The sequence below is a fragment of the Salmo salar genome, chromosome ssa11 (genome assembly GCF_905237065.1).
Source record: "Salmo salar chromosome ssa11, Ssal_v3.1, whole genome shotgun sequence".
In the NCBI taxonomy this organism is placed as follows: domain Eukaryota; kingdom Metazoa; phylum Chordata; class Actinopteri; order Salmoniformes; family Salmonidae; genus Salmo; species Salmo salar.
Genome location: NC_059452.1, coordinates 83,156,646 through 83,178,595, shown reverse-complemented (window position 1 = coordinate 83,178,595; position 21,950 = coordinate 83,156,646). Strand labels below are relative to the sequence as shown.

The window sequence follows — 21,950 nt, the reverse complement described above, 5'->3', positions numbered from 1 at the left end:
GTTGTGCAATCCAGGTGTGGAAAGCTCTTAGAGACTTACCCAGAAAGACTCACAGCTGTAATCGCTGCCAAAGGTGCTTCTTAGATTAGATAGATAGATATCTGTATTTCTATCTACACTACATTACCAAAAGTATGTGGACACCTGCTCGTCAAACATCTCATTCCAAAGTCATGGGCATTAATATGGGAGTTGGTCCCCCTTTGCTTATAAACAGCCTCCACTCTTCTGGGAAGGCTTTCCACCAGATGTTGGAAGATTTTTGCAAGGACTTGCTTCCATTCAGCCACAAGAGCATTAGTGAGGTCAGGCACTGATGTTGGGCTATTAGTCCAGCGATGTGGTTGCGGTCAGGGCTCTGTGCAGTCCAGTCAAGTTCTTCTACACCGATCTCAATAAACCATTTCTGTATGGACTTCACTTTGTGCAAGGGGGCATTGTCATACTGAAACAGGAGAGGGCCTTCCCCAAACTGTTGCCACAAAGTTGGACCCACAGAATCGTCTAGAATGTCAATTTATGCTGTAGCGTTAAGCTTTCCCTTCACTGGAACTAAGGGGCCTAACCCGAACCATGAAAAACAGTCCCAGACCATTATTCCTCCTCCACCAAACTTTACAGTTGGCACTATGCATTGTGTCAGGTAGCGTTCTCCTGGCATCCGCCAAACCCAGATTCGTCTGTCGGACTGCCAGATGGTGAAGCGTGAATCATCACTGCAGAGAACGCGTTTCCACTGCTCCAGAGTCATTGCACATGGTGATCTTAGGCTTGTGTGCGGCTGCTCGGCCATGGAAACCCATTGCATTAGGCTCCCAACAAATAGTGCTTGTGCTGACGTTGCTTCCAGAGGCAGTTTGGAACTTGGTAGTGAGTGTTACAACCGTGGACAGACAATTTATATGCGCTAAGTGCTTCAGCACTTGGTGGTCCCATTCTGTGAGCTTGTGTGGCCTACCACTTTGAGGCTGAGCCGTTGTTGCTCCTACACATTTCCACTTCACAATAACTGCACTTACTGTTGACTGGGGCAGCTCTAGCAGGGCAGACATTTGACGAACTGACTTGTTGGAAAGGTGGCATTCTATACGGTGCCACGTTGAAAGTCACTAAGCTTTTCAGTAAGGCCATTGTACTATGAATGTTTGTCTATGGAGATTGCATGGCTGTGTGCTCGATTTTATACATTTGTCAGCAACGGGTGTGGCTGAAATCAATCTCTCATCTGAGAAGGAGACCGTGATCTCAGCTTGACTTGCTGTTTAAATAAAATCCAGAACACTACTCACCCCAAACCAGGTATCCTCTTATACAATTTTTTTATTTAATCTTTATTTAACTAGGCAAGTTAGTTAAGAGCAAATTCTTATATACAATTATGGCCTAGGAGCAGTGGGTTAATTCAGGGGCAGAACGACAGATTTTTACCTTGTCAGCTCAGGGATTCGATCTAGCAACCCTTAGGTAACTGGCCCAATGCTCTAACCACTAGGCTACCTGCCGCCCCACAAGCCAAACATGAACCACATAAAAAGGATATAAGAGACAATTGGGTCAGTGTGTGTGGGATGAAAGGTTGTGCTGCCTCTTCTATCACTTAGCGTCCATGTCTCTCTGTTTCAGAAGCTAAGTCGTGACCCCTCTGATGAGGACTGCTTCTTCGACCTCCTCAGCAAGTTTCAGAGCAGCCGCATGGATGACCAGCGCTGCCACCTTGACGACCCGAACATAGAGAATGGAGAAAACGGCGAGAATGGAGGGGCTGTCTCTCTTAATGAAATGCTAGGTAGGTTAGCGAATTAGTGCTGTGCAGTCTAAAGCTAGAGGATCCCTGATACTACTTGGGAATTCCATTACTTCCATTAACTTCCTTTGATGTCAATGCATCACTCAAAGCACACATTGCTGGACATCTCTAGTCAGAAATGTGTGGCATTGATTTTTTGGGGGTCAATTACAGTAAATGAATATAATCCAACTCCCTTTTCTCTCAGATCCAGCGCTCATCACCTCGCCCCAGACAGAGGAGCTGTTTGACCTGATCGTCAGCTCCCAGAGCCGTCGCCTGGATGACCAGCGGGTCAGCGTCAGCAACCTGCCCGGCCTCAGGATCACCCATAACAACCTGGGCCACCTGTGTGTTGACACAGACCCCCAGGAGCCCAGCGATGACTTCTTCAACATGCTCGTCAAGTGCCAGGTAAGGCCATGTCTCACTGCCTCAGCATCTCTATGGGCTGAATCTTAACCATAGATCTGTGCTAATAACTTTCTTTTTCGTGTTGATTCTGAGTCTCCCATTGACATCAATCAATGCGTAATTTAGGTAAAAGACCCAAATATTTGTGCTCATCTCAGGTTATGCAGGATTCATAAATTGCAGCACTCATGAATTGCAATTTTAGATGTCTGTCTCTCCTTCTCTCTCACTGTCTATCTCACTCTCATGGTCTAAACCAAGTCCTCCAGGATTGATGACCAGCGGTGCTCCCCACCAGAAGGGAGCCCCCGGGCTCCCACGGTGCCTGACGAGGACTTCTTCAGTCTGATCCAGAGAGCACAGGCCAAGCGCATGGACGAGCAGCGGGTCCACCTCCCCTCAGATGAACAGGACGGGCCCGACTCCGACCCATCCGGGGACTCCAGCTAGGGGCCCAAGCAATCAGCCCTGGGGGCAGGGTTTGAGACTGTGACCATTTAACTTGGCAATGCAAAACCAACTTTAAATTGGTCGCTAGGGTGTCAGTGAAAATGTTTTGCTTGTCATCTTAGTTTTTGGTTCACAATTAGCTTTTTTTCTATTATCAAGATTTATTCTAACAGCAGTGGGCAGCAACAATGGGTATGCAAACCAGGTATTCAAAAGTTTAGTCCGGAGTCTTGGTTGAATCTTTGTGATGTGCAATTCAGTCATCATGCACTGTTTGAATGAACGTGTCTAAAGGCTTTCCTAAAAAACCTTCCCAATTAAATGTTGACTGGAAAGTAGGACTACCTGACAGAATGTGGGGAGGCAGGTAGCCTAGTGTTTAGAGTGTTGGACTAGTAACCGAAAGGTTGCAAGATCAAATCCCCGAGCTGACAAGGTAAAAATCTGTCGTTCTGCCCCTGAACAAGGCAGTTAACCCACTGTTCCTAGGCCGTCATTGAAAATAAGAATTTGTTCTTAACTGACTTGCCTAGTTAAATAAAGGTAAAAAAAAAAAAAAAAAAAAGATATCATAATGATTTGTATCAATCGCAGAGCATTTTTCGCAAACTGTCAGTGTAGCCTACACTGTACATTGCACAGTACAAAAACACTGCTAGGCAATTTAATTAAATGCAACTTAATTCTCCAGTTATACTTTTTTGGATTGTTCCCAGACCTTAAATGTGGTCTCCTGATGTGGTTTAAGCATTGTTGTGGACTTAAAACATCCAAGTTGTTGTAGTTTTCCTATAAAAAAAAAGTGTGATTTTGACAGTGAAAACCTGGATTTAACAAGGAAAACTATTCAATTAAACCGGGAAAACTGAATTTACCAAAACTGATTTTATAGGGCTCTACACTTGTAGACTGACTGTTCAAAATCGCTAACACTAACCAGGTTTCCATCCAACCTTTTTATGTGAGTTAAGTACATGTCGGATAAGTACATGTCGGATAAGACATTTCACGACAGGCCAGATGTAAACAGCTAATATATCGGTAATCTTTCCAAATATTGACAAAACAAAATACGCTACACAAGGTGTGATCTTTTTGTGTCTGTAAAATTAATTAGTGAGAAATGGTGGTGGAAACGCCTTTATGCACAAATATTGATCATCATATCAAAGTAAACTTGGAGTCACGTGATGATATGTTGTGAGGTTCTCCCACTACGACTTGGGAAACCATGCAGTTTATTAGGCTACAGATGAAATAGCTTATGGGCTGTTGAAAATGTACGGTAATGAGCTTGATGCTCCTATACAATACATATCGAGGGTGTTATTCTGGTGACATGATGCTTGGCTGCCATTTGACTATAATAATCTCATCATGTAGGCTATGCCCACACTGTATCTACAAGCTGTTGGCTAGAGGGCACGAGCCAAGACCAGAGTGGGCACATTCGCTATATAACTCACCAACAAAAAATGTCACACAACCATCAGTAGACTTGAAAATGCGATGGAAACCCATTTAACATTTTTTTATTTGGTAACCTCAAAAATAATTTGTATGTGCCGCACACAGCCTTTTATCCACATCAAGTCAATTTGATGGAAACTCATCTCTGGTGGGAAAAGTATTGAGTATTCGCATGAAAATCTGTCGCTGATTGGATGGAAACCTAGCTATTAACACAATTTTTGAGATTGTGCAAAGGTTTTATTTTTTTCCCTCCAAACAATCAATGTAAATATGATACTGTCAAGTTAAAATTGAATTATTTCTGTATGGAGGGTAGGACATTATAAGCTACTTGCTCAGCGTGCATCATCCGCTTTACCAGGAGAGTATTCTTTTCATTGGCGCCAGTAGCTCCCAGTTGGCACTGGCCCGGTGTGCCACTGGCAAATTTACCTGAATGTCAAGCCCTGCAAAGGCATGCTAATTTACCAGATGGCTTTTCATTACTTTCCTGGTTCTCTATGAAATGCAGCTACATTATAAGTCACAGGTGAGGTCATTATCATGGGGTGTGACCAAATCATGTACTGGTGCCATCAACTGGTCTGCAACCCTGCCTGGGCCACCACTCGAGGAGATCCTTGAAGGGATCGAAGTAAATTAGGTTGATGTGTGACGCAAGATCCAAACACCATGTGCAATAGGTAGCACCCTTTCAGCTGTTGTGAATCTGTTTAGGTTTGAAAGGTGTACAAATCCAAATTCTAGGAGAAATCTATGTGAATGAAGGTTTGAAGTGTTTCGCTAGGGTTTGAGACGCCAACAAGATATTTACTGTACCCCATCTACTGCCTTAAGTCCGTTTTTTTCAAACTCCGATTGTATTCCTAAGTATCAGGGGTCGGTGATTTCAAAGCGTATAATGGAGAAGTATTTGGTTTGAAGGATGACGATTGCTGCTGGTATTTTTGGTGACAAGTTTTCTGTGTCAAAATTGCATTCAGTGTTAGACAACAGCTCAAGAGACTACAGGAATAATTATAAAGCAGCATGGTTAGTCAAGGTCTAGTCATTATAGTCTAGTCATTATAGAGTTCGTCTTCTGGAGTCCAAACAGGTTTAAAACAAAATATTATACATTTATCAAAGTACATTTTATGTATAATAGTATACAAAATGTCAAGAAAATATTGTTTTAGAGAGAGTTGAATCAAGCTCGAATCAAAGTGCATCTCTTCAGTTAGGCCATGGAAGTGCCAATAGTGCAGTATATAGGCAGTATACTGATTGCAATCAACAAATGTCTAGTGGTTAAGCCCCCACAATGCCATCAACTTGATCAACCTGTCTCTGACCAATGACCTTATAGCTGACAGTCTAATGGATCGGGACTTTTTTAGGACAGCACAGGAGTAGATGTATAGCCTATGCACACACAATCCTGTGTTGCAGGGATCTCCTTCTACATTTCCACAGCTGTTAGTCTTCAGTTTCCAATTGTCTAGGAGGGGTTAGTTTTATATTCTGCTGATATACTGTCCCTTTGTGGAGAAACATGTGTACTACAGCTGTAAGGTGTGTCCCATTGGAAATGAGACTTTCGTAATTCCTGAGGATGAGGTTGAGGATGTAATCTTGTGAGCAAGTATAATGCTTTTAAGCACTTTTTATTATTTCAGTGACAAGCTATACTTAACTGTACAGTATATACTTTGCATATTTTTTGCAGATCATTTTGTAAAGGTTAGAGTATATTTGCAAAAAATGTTAGTGCCTTTTGTATTTCTGTTCTCTTGTGGTTATCAGAATTATCCTGTAGAGTTATCCTGTAGCAGACCCAGTGGACCAAAGACAGGTGTATACTGGAGAAATGAAACAAAAACGGCTTGTAGTAAGATCTAAACGTACAGTAACGTGTTGCCTAACTGATGATCCATAATGGACATTTTTGTTGCTCTTCCTCTTTGGGACTCCATTTGTAAATGTTAGTTTTACCGTGTAGCTCTACTTTGTACCTCAAGAGTCATGACCCTATCCCAGAGTGGGTCATAAACCTAACTCAGGATGGGTCGTGATCTATATGATTCATCTCGATCTCTGTAATAAGAGGCTTACAAGGTCCCCACTGTTTTCCAAACAGAGCTAGTTTCCTCTATTTTTCCATCTCTTATAAGGATAAACTTGGTCCAGATCTATCCGGTACGCTTCTATTTGTCACTACCATATGTACATATATTTTTTGTATTTATGTTCCATTTGAGGACATGAAGATGTCCCGTCTGCTTTTAATAAAATATTGATTCCAATGTTTTATGTGCCTCTGTCGTCATGTCCCATCAACAGTGTTCTACACATTACCATAAGAAAGTCTGCTTTCAAACAACCGGCTTTGCTTCAACACATTGCATGTAGGTGTTGTTGTGGCTACCTTTTTTTGATTACACCCCATACTATATTGCAGAACCATTCTTATGTTCATACCCAATTGGTGCAGTGTATGATTCAATTTCCCCCCACCCAAAGACCTGGATAGTCTTTAGATATCCGATATGTAATGTTTTGCATCATCATTATCAAATGAGTCTCCTCTCCCAGACAAGAACGACTCCTTATATCAACAACTAAAATCAAGGTCATAAAAAAGGATGGGGAGTGTCAATGACTTGCCCTTGGTTGGGCGAGGCACAGTGAACCGACCAAACATGTTGGTTTGCTTTTCTCTGTTTTCCAAAGGAGATTACAACAGTGACTCGATTGCAAAGAAAGGCAGTGCTCTTTATACAGCTCGAGTTGTGGTTCACCTTAGCACAATGGCTCATTTCCTGTTTATTGCAAAGAAACAGATGCATCATTGTTATTTTATTGTTTGAGAATTCTTTGATAATTCCTGGCATTTCCTGCACGTAAACACCCTCTCCTCTATGATGTTACAGCGGAGGCTCGCTATGGGATTTTTGTATTTTTTATTTTTTGTTGCAAAGGCAAGGTAATTCCCATGCAACTCAAGTCTTCTGCTGGAACAGACCACAATCCTCCTACGTAGCCACCCCCCCCTCCCCAGCAGTTGGTTCATTCCATATTAAAAGGAACACCATATCAATCTGCAGTTAGCTGATAATCCCCCTCTGACTTCCTCATTAGCTTGGTCTCTCCCTAGCTTCCTAGCTCACTCTCTCTTCCCCTCGATTAAACAACCTCTCCTCAAGGATGTAAACTGTAAATGCAAAGGGAGCTGCCGTGGATCAAACACACAGCGCATGATGACAATAATACATTCTTACAGCAGTTGAAGGCACACTGCCCACAAACCCCAAACTCCTCTCTCTTCCTCTTTTCCCAGAATGCACTGGTGTCTGAGCAGGCTGAGCTGTGCTATAAAAAGTGGAGGAGGGGGAGAGAGAGCTGCCGTGCAGCAGGGACACTGCTCAGACACACACAGGATCCAGAGACAGACACACTTGTGGACAGAGCCGCAACGTTACAGAGAGGTCAGTACAGAGGACAGACAGCCACACAATGGCAGCGGTGCAGAGGAATAAAAAGCGCAGGAAGCGGGGCTTGGGGGATAATTGTGCCGTAGGAACACAGAGAGGAGCTTGTGAGGGAATAGTGGGCAGGGCTGCTTGACTGGCTGGAGAGAGGGAGAGAGAGTGGCACTGTGAAGTGCCGCCTGACCCTAGCTGCCACTGCTTCTTTGATGCAATGCATTTAGAGGCTATGGAATGCTGAGGAAAAGGGTAGCTCAGGCACTTGTGTACTGTATGTAGCATTGTCCTCATTCTGCTATGGTGTAAGAATGTCATAGCCAAATGAAGTGTGTGTCACACTATGTGTGAGTTGACTAGACCATGCCTGGACTGCATGCACAGTAGGAGATCAAAATAACAGGCTTGGCTGTTTTTACAATTTTTTTTCATCCTTCATGAAAAAAACAACGTGCTGCTATGCCTGTCCGGTTGCTCATTCCCACCAACCCACTGTAATGTTATTTGCAATATGCCTGTGTTTACAGCACGTTGCATTGATGCGGGGTGTTGCATGTCTTTTTATGCTATTGGTTCATCTTAGTAAATGGTGAAGATCCAAACCAGAAAAGCCCTACCGCCTGGAAGTCACACACCACACAGCTGCAGTACACATCCTTCTCTCCCTTTCTCCCCAACCATATCTCTTTAAAGACCATACAATATCTTAACTCAGACTGAGCTGATGATGTCAAAAAGTTCTCCTGCTTTCCCTTAAATGGATATCACCACTATTAAAGGAGCAGTACCTCAGGAGGACCACATACAATACAGTACATCAACTGCTTTGCATAAGAGAGCTGCAGTTGTAATGACAGATTATGTGCTTATTGCTAAATACTCTATGCTACACTTACATTGGCTTTACCAGCTAAGCAAGTGCAATCCAGCCTTCCATGTGCTTTCTGCGAATGGTTGACATGGTATCTGGGAACAGCTGCGGAGAGGACAGACAGGGTCTTTTAATAGCTGAACTGCATGACTGGGGACACCAATAACACATGCTGGGGAAAGAGAGAGGTGGTGAGTGGGTTAGCAGATGCTTCTTGGTACAGGTTTTACGCACGTGGCTTACGTGAGGAAATTGAATGGGTTGATTCTGGAGCATTCAGATGACGCTGCCCTTGGTGCTGAAACGTTAGTGTCTGTGGAATCATTTTGTATTCATTGAAAAATGTCCATTGCAGGAAAGTAGTGCAATATTTTGAATGTATGCTTCTTTCGTGCGTTCTTGATGTCCTTTATCCTGGAGAAAGGAAAGTTTTTCGGGATGTGGGCGAACAGACATTGAAAGCCAGTATGATGGTTTTGCGACTAGGCTAGAATGGATGGCGGACAGTGCGTCAGAGAACAAAAATGTCTGTAAGTTTCCAAAGGGACTCGCACTCAAACCATAAAAAGGAATACTCTAAGGTACCTTTGGAACTCTACAGGTAACAGACATTGACACACGCAACCCTGCCTCAATAATGACAGTGGATAGGCCATAGAAATGGCATGGGCACTGGAATAGTCCTATTTTACACAGCTAACACCCAGTAAGCAAAATTAAGTTGAAAATACAGTCTTGTCCAGACTTTACTGTCAGGTGCCTAGTGGTTAGAGCATTGGGCCAGTAACCGAAAGGTTGCTAGATCAAATCCCCGAGCTGACAAGGTAAAAATCTGTCGTTCAGCCCCTGAACAAGGCAGTTAACCCACTGTTCCTAGGCCGTCATTGTAAATAAGAATGTGTTCTTAACTGACTTGCCTAGTTAAATAAATATAAAATATAATAACAAAAAAATTATGAATGAAAGGTGAAAAGATGTCATTTCCAGATGTCGAAAATACATTTTTGGGGGGGATGTTGAAAATACATGTTTTCCAGATGTTGAAATCAGGTGCATTTTAGGTGCTGAATGAAAGGTGAAAATACGTATCTTCCCAATGTTGAAAATACATATTTTTCAGTCATTGATTCTATGGCCAAATTTCAACTGCACATACACTCTCAATGAAGTAAGCATTATATCAAAATAACAATTTCAAACGATTTGCTGAATTATAAGGACATCTGTCAATTGAAATAAATACATTAGGCCCTAATCTATAGATTTCACATGACTGGGCAGGGGCACAGCCATGGGTGGGCCTGGGAGGGCATAGGCCAATCAGAATGAGTTTTTCCCCACAAAGGGGCTTTATTACAGACAGAAATATACTACTCAGCATCCCCTTCTCTCCCCCTTTGACGATTCCGCAGGTGAAGAAGCCAGATGTTGAGGTTCTGGGCTGGTGTGGTTACACGTGGTCTGTGGTTGTGAGGCTGGTTGGACGTACTGCCAAATTCTCTAAAACGACATTGGAGGTGGTTTTTGGTAGAGAAATTAACTCTGGCAACAGCTCTGGTGGACATTCCTACAGTCAGCATCCCAATTGCACGCTCCCTCAAAACTTTAGACATCTGTGGCATTGTGTTGTGACAAAACTGCACATTTTTGAGTGGCCTTTTATCGTCTTCAGCACAAGGTGCACCTGTGTAATGATCATGCTGTTTAATCAGCTTCTTGATATGCCACACCTATTCCTTGCCTCCCACTCTGAAACTAATTGCAACTCTCTGTTATGTGTTGCAGTCATTTCAGTCGCTGTAGTAGCTGACAAGCATAGTGTTGAGTCATCCGCATACATAGACACATTGGCTTTACTCAAAGCCAGTGGCATGTCATTAGTAAAGATTGAAAAAAGTAATGGGCCTAGATAGTTGCCCTGTGAAATTCCTGATTCTACCTGGATTATTTGTTTATTTATTTATTTGTTATTTCACCTTTATTTAACCAGGTAGGCAAGTTGAGAACAAGTTCTCATTTACAATTGCGACCTGGCCAAGATAATGCAAAGCAGTTCGACACATACAACAACACAGAGTTACACATGGAGTAAAACAAACAGAGTCAATAATACAGTAGAAAAATAAGTCTATATACAATGTGAGCAAATGAGGTGAGATAAGGGAGGTAAAGGCAAAAAAGCCCATGGTGGCAAAGTAAATACAATATAGCAAGTAAAACACTGGAATGGTAGATTTGTAGTGGAAGAAAGTGCAAAGTAGAAATATAAATAATGGGGTGCAAAGGAGCAAAATAAATAAATACAGTAGGGGAAGAGGTAGTTGTTTGGGCTAAATTATAGATGGGCTATGTACAGGTGCAGTGATCTGTGAGCTGCTCTGACAACTGGTGCTTAAAGCTAGTGAGGGAGATAAGTGTTTCCAGTTTCAGAGATGTTTGTAGTTCGTTCCAGTCATTGGCAGCAGAGAGCTGGAAGGAGAGACGGCCAAAGGAGGAATTGGCTTTGGGGGTGACCAGAGAGACATACCTGCTGGAGTGCGTGCTACAGGTGGGTGCTGCTATGGTGACCAGTGAGCTGAGATAAGGGGGGACTTTACCTAGCAGGGTCTTGTAGATGACCTGGAGCCAGTGGGTTTGGCGACGAGTATGAAGCGAGGGCCAGCCAACGAGAGCGTACAGGTTGCAGTGGTGTATAGTATATGGGGCTTTGGTGACAAAACGGATGGCACTGTGATAGACTGCATCCAGTTTATTGAGTAGGGTATTGGAGGCTATTTTGTAAATGACATCGCCGAAGTCGAGGATCGGTAGGATGGTCAGTTTTACGAGGGTATGTTTGGCAGCATGAATGAAGGATGCTTTGTTGCGAAATAGGAAGCCAATTCCAGATTTAACTTTGGATTGGAGATGTTTGATGTGAGTCTGGAAGGAGAGTTTACAGTCTAACCAGACACCTAGGTATTTGTAGTTGTCCACATATTCTAAGTCAGAAGCGTCCAGATTAGTGATGCTGGACGGGCGGGCAGGTGCGGGCAGCGATTGGTTGAAGAGCATGCATTTAGTTTTACTTGTATTTAAGAGCAGTTGGAGGCCACGGAAGGAGAGTTGTATGGCATTGAAGCTCGTCTGGAGGGTTGTTAACATAATGTCCAAAGAAGGGCCAGAAGTATACAGAATGGTGTCGTCTGCGTAGAGGTGGATCAGAGACTCACCAGCAGCAAGAGCGACATCATTGATGTATACAGAGAAAAGAGTTAGCCCAAGAATTGAACCCTGTGGCACCCCCATGGAGACTACCAGAGGCCCGGACAACAGGCCATCCGATTTGACACATTGAACTCTATCAGAGAAGTAGTTGGTGAACCAGGCGAGGCAATCATTTGAGAAACCAAGTTGGAGAGGCTTCCATTAAAGAACACCCTCTGTGTTCTGTTAGACAGTTAACTCTTTATCCACAATATAGCAGGGGGTGTAAAGCATTAACACATTTTTCCAGCTGCAGATTATGATCGATAATGTCAAAAGCCGTACTGAAGTCTAACAAAACAGTCCCCACAATCTTTTTATCATCAATTTATCTCAGCCAATCATCAGTCATTTGTGTAGGTGCTGTGCTTGTTGAATGTCCTTCCCTATTTAATGAATGATGGAGCTGAGTTTGCCTTTTTTCCCAAAATTCTATTTAAGGTGCTCCAAAGCTTTTTACTATCATTCTTTATGTCATTTATCTTTGTTTCATAGTGTAGTTTCTTCTTCTTTTTATTCAGTTTAGTCACATGATTTCTCAACTTGCAATACGTTTGCCAATCGGTTGTGCAGCCAGACTTATTTGGCATTCCTTTTGCGTCATCCCTCTCAACCATACAATTTTTCAATTCCTCATCAATCCACAGGGATTTAACAGTTTTTACAGTCATTTTCTTAATGGGTGCATGCTTAGTAACTGGAATAAGCAATTTCATACATGTGTCAAGTGCAGTGTCTGTTTGCTACTCATTACACACCACGGACCAACAAATACATCAAAACCATAGGAATCACTACAGAACGTATTGTATGCCCTCTTATACACTATATTACGCCCAGCCTTTGGAACTTTGGTTTCTCTAGATATGGCTACTATAATGTGATCTCTACATCCGGGGGATCTGGATACTGCTTTCAAGCAAATTTCTGCAGCATTAGTGAAGATGTGATCAATACATGTAGATGATTTAATTCCTGTGCTGTTTGTAACTACCCTGGTAGGTTGACTGATAACCTGAACCAGGTTGCAGGCACTGGTTACAGTTTGAAGCTTTTTCATGAGTGGGCAGCTTGATGAAATCGTGTCAATAGTTAAATCACCCAGTAAAGTATAATTCAGTAGAGTACAGTAGAGTACAGTGTAGTTTAATTCAGTAGAGTACAGTAGAGTACAGTGTAGTTTAATTCAGTAGAGTGCAGTGTAGTTTAATTCAGTAGAGTACAGTAGAGTTTAATTCAGTAGAGTACAATTCAGTATAGTAAAGTAGAGTACAGTGTAGTTTAATTCAGTAGAGTACAGTGTAGTTTAATTCAGTAGAGTACAGTGTAGTTTAATTCAGTAGAGTACAGTAGAGTTTAATTCAGTAGAGTACAGTAGAGTTTAGTGTTGTTTAATTCAGTAGAGTACAGTAGAGTACAGTAGGGTGCAATACAGTACACTATACTTTACTGTACTATAATATAGTGTACTCTACTGTAATGTACTGTGAGGCACTGCCCAAACTTGCAAAGCATAGATGTCTATGATTGCTTCAGATTTGGTCCGGTCTGGATCGTACCAAATCTGAACCATGTCTATGTTTGGGCCAAATAAAGTCAGGACCGGACCAGAAATCAACGTTCTTGGACGTTGAAATCAAAGCTGGCCTAGACTGCACCAAAGAAGGACCAAAAAAAGACTGCCAGTCTGGACAGGACCAAAAAAGACATACAAAAGAAGTGGCCATTGGGAAATGGTTAGTGTAAAAAACATAACAGTCAACGTAATGGTCAATGTAAGGGTCAACATAGTGCTGTGTACCATAATATAGCACACGTTACACCTCATGTCAAGTTAACCATACTTCATGATATAATAATAATTTGGTGGGTGCTTGTATTTGTCCCATTTCACACATGCACACGTGAATTATACGCATGTGTGAATTGGAAATGTGTTTTTTGCATATCCAAACTCCCCTTGAGACATCCTCGGAGAGTGGGGTCATGGCCAGGGTGCCATGATTAACGGTCGGTAACCCCAGCTGCTTGGGCAGTGCCCGGTCCTCTCCTGATTGGAGGAGGTGTGTGTTTGGCATGCCAAGGAGGCTGCACAGCCTAGTGAAGGCACCATAATAGGCCAGGGTGGGTGTCCCAAAGAGGCACAGAGCTGACTCAGATGCCTGGGTGACATTTACAAAGGACACGGAGTCAAGAGCTCTACATAAAACCTGCCATCCTGGACCTGAGAAAAACCAAGGTAGGGTAGCAGGATGGTGAAGAGGTTCAGTGAAACTCAACCACTTCTTTCTTCCTCCTCTGTGAGTGGGGTGGAATAATCCTATCAAGCTCAGGCTGCCATATTGAAATGCTTTTCCAAGGGTGAAATGTACAGTATACTTGAGCCTGTCTGTGGAACAGGTCTGAGCTGTGGCTTTTTTTTTATGGTGGATTATAAATAAATCACAAAGAAAATGAAGGAACATCTTTGCTTTGTGACTTAAGATGCTACTAGTTACCTGCCTACCCGTGTCTGACAGTGTCACTGCAAAATGAATCATAGGATATTTAAAACCAGAAATGCCCTTAGTGTGTTGTTGGTAACCTGTGAGTTTATGCACTGAAAATGATTACCATGACACAAGCAAACATACAACCATTATTCTACTCAGTCCCTAATGAACCTAATATTCTGAGAGATTTCCCCTTAGATCTGCCAGCTGCAGTCAAAATGGTCTATATTGTAAAAATTCACCTTAATTTAAGGTTAGGGTTAGGTATTAGTAATCTTTTTACATTTACATTTGAGTCACTTAGCAGACGGTCTTATCCAGAGCGACTTACGGGAGCAATTAGGGTTAAGTGCTTTGCTCAAGGGCACAGACAGATTTTTCATCTAGTTGGCTCTGCGATTCAAACTAGTGACCCAACACTCTTAATCTAACGAAAGCAGACTTCTTACTTTCTCGCTGGCTTATTGTAGGGTCAGCTCCTCCTATCCCAAGGCACGTTGAGTTTTACACTTATCCCTCAACAACTGATTGAAAAGCACCCTCCCCGCCACCGCCTTTGTTTCAGCCAGCAATGACTGATTCATGGTCAGCTCATGTCAGACTTTTTCATTTATTCCACAACAATTTATACAGGATCAGCTTTCTCTCCAACTTTTTATCCAGTTGTTTCAGGCATCATTCAAAATAACCACACGGCTAGGCTTCACCCTCATCACATGACCCAGGCGGGCAGCCACTTGAGCTGAGAGATCTGTTTACACATGCCATCCTGACGCACCCAGAAATGATTCTCCCTCTTCCTCCCTCCCTGTGGCACTTAGGAAGGCCGGATGAAAATGCACAGGGAACAGTAAGGCTGTTATTTTATTTGGTCATATTAACTCATATTTACTGCAATCAGAAATATTCCGATTCCATTCCGTCATACAGTTTTTGCACAGGGATGGTACTATGCTCTGGTTGTGATTTTTGGGGATGTTAAGGAACATCAGGTTCTGCTTTAATTTCTTGTTGAGTGGTGTAACCTGCTGCTGAGTGATCAGATACTGTAATGTTACTCTCATTGATTCTGTCCATCTTGAGATATGTGGAAGTAATGCTTTTGACTTTACTTGATGCTGCATTCTAATGAGTCCCTTCTGTGGACTGGGTTTATTGTTCCTAAGTTACATTCAAGTTACATAATAAATACAAATGCTATTGTGTTTGTTCTGAGGAAACATTCTCACAAATTGTAAGAAAGTAACAACTGTCTTAATGTCAAAACTGATTATGAGTATAGGCTTTACTGCATTACTATGATAATTTATTCAGATTGCATAATTGCTGTAATTCTTTTGACATGAATAAGTAAGTACACTAACACAGTACTCACCCAAAATCAATTGCTTTGGAGGACACAACAATATTAAAAAAACTAAAGCTACTGACTGATATTACTGTCTTTGGTATCTTTGAAATAGGAAAATGAGACTCTGCATCTATTTGCATGGAGTCAAATGCAGGCTAAGAAGTGGTACTAGCTCTGAATATACAAGCTAACTTCTGTTTTTTCTCTCTTCTATTTCAGTTAAAAGGAATAACCCTTATAGATCAAGATGGCAGGTAATTATGGCAAATGAAAAATATGTTGGTCTCCTTTAACATAAAACTTTTCTCATGGGGGAAGGACTTGTGTTCTAAGCAATGATTTATATATACACTAGATGACTCAGATGGGGTGCTGTGTAGAAGCAAATGCGTCTCCATCTTGACACTCCCCCACATTGTAGAAAATATTTGGCAAACTATAGAAATGCATTTATTAATGTCTTCATTCCTCCATGCAATGGTTTTTCTATTAGACAGCTTAATGCATACATTTTAATTATATTGTGAGCTAAACATAATAAAATGAAAATAATATATATAAAACCATTCTTAAAGTATCATTTTTTGAGATTACTAATGTTACTGTCCCCAGTACAATAGCAAATACTTAAATATATGTAATTTTGTCCTTGTAATTGAAATACAGTAGAATTCCATTCATTCCTATGAAGGAAATCACCTACTGGGGAGTGCCAATATGGCCGACCGGTGGCTTCAAAGCCTCTCAATGGCCAATACATAGCATGGCATGGCATCCAGTGTATATTTACGTCATTGGTCCTAAGTGTGTGCTTAGGCTATGGTGACCTCTTCTGGTTATTTACGATATTGCCACATCTGAAAGGAACATACTGTGCTGTACCTTCATAGTCAACACAACACTCAAATTGGAAAATACATTATATGAGTTTGTAGCTATACATTCTATTCTTGTTTATTATTAGATGAGGGAACATTCAAAAAGAAAGGGATTTCTTAGCTACTTCTTATAGCTACTACTTATCAGTGAATGATACAGTGCCTTCAGAAAGTATTCAGATCCCTTGACTTATTCCACATTTTGTGTTAGAGCCTGAATTCAAAATGGATTAAACAGATTTTTGTTCTCAAACATCTACACACAATACTCCATAATAACAAAGTGAAAACCTGTTTTAAGAAAATTCTGAAAATGTATTGAAAATGAAATACAGAAATATTTCACACCCTTTTGCTATGACACTCCAAATTGAGCTCAGGTGCATCCAATTTCCTTTGATTGTCCTTAAGATGTCACTACAACTTGATTTGAGTCCACCTGTGGCCAATTCGATTGTTTGGATACGACTTAGAAAGAAACACACATCTGTCTCTATAAGGCCCCATAGTTGACAGTGCATGTCAGAGCAGAAACTATACCATGAAGTTCAAGGAATTGTATGTAGAGCTCTGAGAATTGAGATGAAGCATTTGTATAAAACAATTTCTAGAGTCTTGAAAGTTTCAATTTCCCATCATTGGGAATATCGAACTTCCCAGACTCTGCCTAGAGGTGGCCGTCCGACCAAACTGAGCAACCGTGCAAGAAGGACCTTGGTCAGGGATGTGACCAAGAACCCAATGACAGTACAGAGTTTATTGGCTGAGATGGGAGAACCTGCCAGAAGGACAACAGTCTCTACAGCACTTAACCACAGCCCTCGGGTTTACAGCACTCGGGTTTATGGGAGAGTGGCTAGACAGAAACCGGAAGCCACTCCTGAGAAAAAGGCCCATGACAGCATGCCTGGAGTTTGCAAAAAGGCACGTGAAAGACTGAGATCATTTTTGTCTGATGAGACAAAAATGGAACTCTTTGGCCTGAATGCAAAGCGCTGTCTGGAGAAACCAGGCATGGCTCATCACCCTTCTAACACCATCCCTACCGTGAAGCATGGTGGTGGCAGCATCATGCTATGGAGATGCTTTTCAGCGGTAGGGAATAAGGAGACTGGTATGTACAGAGGGAGCAATGAATGGAACCAAATACAGGCAAATCCTTGATGAGAACCTGCTCCAGAGTGCAAACAACTTTAGACTGGGGTGAAGATTTACAGTCCAACAGGACAATGACCCCAAGTATACAGCCAAAGCAATGCTGGAATGGCTTCAGAACAAGAATGTGAAAGTATTTTAGTGGCCCAGCCAAAGCCCAGACATAAATCCCATTGAAAATCTGTGGCAAGACTTGAAGAGTGCTGTTCACTGCCGCTCCCCATCTTATTTAACAGAGGTTGAAAAAATCTGCTAGGAAGAATGGCTGAAAATCCCCAAATCCAGATGTGCAAAGCTGATACAGACATACCCAAGACGACTCAAAGCTGTAATCGCCGCCAAAGGTGCTTCTACAAAGTATTGACTTAGGGGTGTAAAATACTTATGTAAATGAGATCTATTTTTCATTTTCAAATGTACAAACATTTTTTTAAAAAGCTGGTTTTCACTTTGTCATTATGGGGTATTGTGTGTAGATAGGTGAGATTTTTAGTTATTTAATCCATTTTGAATTCAGGCTGTAACAAAAGGTGGAATAGGTCAAGGGGGTGAATACTTTCTGAAGATAGATAGGTTTACAGTGTTTTTGCTTGACTCTTATCCAATTCAGATGTACAAATCTCAAAAGCCTTTAATAAAAAGGTACAGTACTTTTGGATTCCCTAGTGACTCAAACACTGCATATTCTCATGTGGAATAACTCAGACCATTATGCAAACACCCCAAATTGCTACAAAATGTGTGACTACATTGACTTTGGCTAATCTTAGCCCAGTGCTACTGTAGCTAGGGGCCATTTTCTATGTGGTCACAAAGCATTGTGAAGTGGTTGGCGAAGGTTGCCAAGGTAACTCCATTGTATATAAGTCCAAGAAGTCAGAGAGGATCCATGTCAAGATGGGTTGCTCAGTCAGCTGCTCCAACTCAGCAAGCTGCTCCAGACAAATTGTCCGTTCTGATGATGGTTTGTTACACTCCCACAAAAACTTTTAGTGAACTTGGTTTACTGTCAGCAAGCTGCAGGTTTAACCAGTAATCATCTGAAGTTGTTTCTAGAACTACCAGCTATGTTTCTCTGTTGCCTCTGTTCCTTTTAGACAAAATCAAGGACGCCAAGATCATCTTCGTTGTAGGTGAGTGAAATATAATATATCATCTTATTTTCTTATTTTAAAATCAACACTATCAGGCAACGCAGCACAAAATGTAGGCATATGCACGTTCTACGTCTGATATAAGGTGAAGTCAATAATTCTCTTGAAAGAATGCACTAAAGTATAAAGTAAATATACACAACAGCCCTGTGTCATAAACCAACCACCACTAAGGTTATGGCTAGATGGGATTCACCAACCAACCAACACTAACCCCTGTCCTCCTTGTATGTGTCCCCTAGGTGGGCCTGGCTCTGGTAAGGGCACCCAGTGTGAGAAGGTGGTGGCCAAGTATGGCTACACCCACCTGTCTTCTGGGGACCTGCTGCGTGCTGAGGTAGCATCCGGCTCCGAGAGGGGCAAGACCCTCCAGGCCATCATGCAGAAGGGAGAGCTCGTACCCCTGGTGAGTGGCTGGGACAGTGCACACAGTCATCCCTAAAGCAGTTACTATGTAATAACATGTTAACAATGTTGTTACTACAGTAAATATAGTCTAACTACACAGGTTTAAGGTATATTGTACCGTTTGTGCTGAATTCCTTGCAATAAGTATGAATAAATCAGGTTAACACTCATTTTAAATCGGATATTGTGTTCACCAAGAGTTGGAACCGGTTCAGGGAACAGAACCAAAAACAGGAAAATAATGACATTATTTGAGGAACAGAACCAATAAATACTGAAAACAAAAGTGATCAATACTGTTCCGGAACAGAATTGTTATTTTAAAAGCATGGGTACCGGTTAATGATGACCCTTTATGTTTCGGGCATTTTTTTCCAGTCACAACGAAGCGCCTATGCAAAGCCCTCATCTGTCACTCAGACTTATTCTAGCGTCTGCCTGTCAGCTGGAAATCTTTGCCAGTCGGTGTGCGTGTGTGTAGGTTAACTTCCCCTCCCCTCTGAAGCATAGGTTACTGTAGCCTACTGATGACGTTAGAAGCGTAATTCAAACATTTGGGAGAGATGTTTAATTAGTGAAGAATGGATTGACTTTTCAATGCTAGTTAAGAATACTATAGTTTTCACCTTTCACATTGGATTTATTAACCACAAAAAGGTAAGACGTGTTTTAAATTATTGTGTAAGATTGTTAGCTAGCGAACGTTTGCTCTGGTCCAACGTTAAACCAACTGGGAAGTGAAAGACATTCAAAGTTCTTCAATAGAAGCCGCTCCTCCGTAGGTATAATTCTGTGGGCCTAATTCAATATAATGCATGTCATAACAAGATGCCCAGCACTTCAAGGCAAGCTTCCTCCATCCTCTCTCGCTGTCTCCTCACCCTCAAAATTTCAGTTGCATCTTGTGCTCTACACTGTGACAGCAGCATAGTGTGTGTGTTTATCTTTCATTATGATATTATGAAACCATGATGTCACGGAAAAATACAATTTGCTCTTAACAACTTTCCTATATAGATTAAATCGCTTACCCGCTCCACAGCAAGCTGCTCCATCCGCACTGATTGGTGAAGTATTTTAATGTCAAGCTAAATGTAAAAACAATATATATTTCAGAGGTTAAAAAGGAACAGAAATGAACGATGTAAACTGCTACTTGTTTTGGTGTCAGAACCGGTTCATAACTTTATTTTGCTGGTCTGAACAGTGGAACGGAACCAAAAAAAGAATGGTTCTGTTTGGAAAATCATTTTGGTTCCAACCCCTGGTGATCACAAGTTACTTTGTCACTTTTCAACACAGAAGTGAAATTGTTCCAACATCTTTCTATGAAGGTGCGTGTGTTTCATGTCAATAAATAGTGCATGTGCCCCCCCCCAGGACACAGTCTTGGACATGATCAAGGACGCCATGATTGCTAAGGCCGACGTGTCCAAGGGCTTCCTCATCGACGGCTATCCCCGTGAGGTCAAGCAAGGCGAGGAGTTCGAGAAGAAAGTAAGATGAGAAAGGAACATGGATTCACATTCAGAACATCCATACTTTAACATTGCTGGGCAATTAGGTTGCAGCAGTGCAAAAAGACACAGAACGCAAGTAGGGAAACCTATGCATTTTTAAGGCGTCCCGTCCTTTCAAAATTCACCAAAAGCTCAACATCTCTCAATTTCCCACAGTTCTTCTCTCAAAATATATTTTTCTTTAGCACATCACCTCCCAGTTAAAAGGACTATATCATTTCAACAACCTTTTTAAAGTTGTCCTGACCATTGTTTGTCTTCTCACAGATCGGAGCCCCCTGCCTGCTGCTGTACATTGACGCCAAGGGTGAGACCATGGTCAAGAGGCTGATGAAGCGCGGTGAGACCAGCGGTCGCGCTGACGACAACGAGGAGACCATCAAAAAGCGCTTAGACCTGTACTACAAAGCCACTGAGCCAGTCATCGCCTTCTACTCCAGCCGCGGCATTGTCAGGAAGGTAAAACTGGTGCCACTAGTTATAGGCTACTGTCAATGCTTGAATCCACAGGAGGTTGGTGGCACCTTAATTGGGGAGAGCGGGCTTGTGGTAATGGCTGGAGCGGAATGAGTGTTTAATGCCATTCGTTCCATTCCAGCCATTATTATGAGACGTCCTCCCCTCAGCAGCCTCCACTGGTTGAATCCCAACATCAGATGAGAGAGAGACAGAGAGCGAGAGAGTGTCATAGAACAGTGTAAGATAAACAGTTCTGCTCTTTTAAAAATAAATAAGTGCATTGTGACAAAATATGCATTGTGACAATACACCCAGGTGTCTTAACTCGCAGCTCTTGTAAACTCTGAAAATTCGACTCTCTCTCTCTCTCAAAATTCTTAGCATTTTACAATGATAATGCCACCGACATTACAATCTCATTTCATGCCTTTCTCTCTCATTCTCCTCAGATTGACTCTGAGCTGCCCGTGGATGAAGTCTTTGGACACGTTGCCAAAGCTATCGATGACCTGAAGTAAAACGCAAACATGACTGGATATGAATTTGTTTCGGTCATTTTTTTCTAATTGTCAATTTTATGCCAAAAGAAGCTCAAATCTGCCGAGTCACCTCCCACGGCACACACTGGTTGAATCAACGTTGTTTCCACGTCATTTCAATTAAATTAAGTTGAACCAGCGTGGAATAGACATTGATTTGATGTCTGTGCCTAGTTAGCTTGGTTATAATGAAAGGCCATTAAGGAACAGCGCTGCCTTAATTCAACACTGTAGTCTCCTGTTTCAATCCACAAACCACAACAGACACCCATATACGGCAATATTCTCTC

At 41.9% G+C, this 21,950-nt stretch overlaps 2 protein-coding genes across 4 annotated transcripts in view; both read left to right on the top strand.

Annotated features, from left to right (window-relative positions):
• The window catches only part of LOC106563264 (G-protein-signaling modulator 1), a 65,576-nt gene extending 59,163 nt beyond the window's left edge, over nucleotides 1–6,413 (top strand). For both annotated transcript variants that reach the window (XM_014128695.2, XM_014128694.2), the window contains exons 12-14: nucleotides 1,624–1,786; nucleotides 1,995–2,200; nucleotides 2,462–6,413. In XM_014128695.2, the coding sequence (XP_013984170.2) occupies nucleotides 1,624–1,786; nucleotides 1,995–2,200; nucleotides 2,462–2,650 (558 nt within the window). In that variant the 3' untranslated portion in view covers nucleotides 2,651–6,413. The remainder of the gene's footprint in view (nucleotides 1–1,623; nucleotides 1,787–1,994; nucleotides 2,201–2,461) is intronic.
• Nucleotides 6,414–7,506: 1,093 nt separating this feature from the next.
• Nucleotides 7,507–21,657, top strand: LOC100195966 (Adenylate kinase). 2 transcript variants are annotated; one of them, NM_001140995.2, is made up of 7 exons: nucleotides 7,507–7,590; nucleotides 15,767–15,801; nucleotides 18,678–18,713; nucleotides 18,977–19,140; nucleotides 20,523–20,639; nucleotides 20,930–21,121; nucleotides 21,571–21,656. In NM_001140995.2, the coding sequence occupies exons 2-7, from the start codon at nucleotides 15,795–15,797 to the stop codon at nucleotides 21,637–21,639; spliced, it is 585 nt and encodes a 194-aa protein (NP_001134467.1). In that variant the 5' UTR covers nucleotides 7,507–7,590; nucleotides 15,767–15,794; the 3' UTR covers nucleotides 21,640–21,656. The 2 variants fall into 2 exon arrangements, with proteins under 2 accessions (NP_001134467.1, XP_013983943.1); XM_014128468.2 differs by lacking the exon at nucleotides 7,507–7,590 and adding an exon at nucleotides 14,975–15,046 and having other exon boundaries at nucleotides 21,571–21,657.
• Nucleotides 21,658–21,950: the final 293 nt, after the last annotated feature.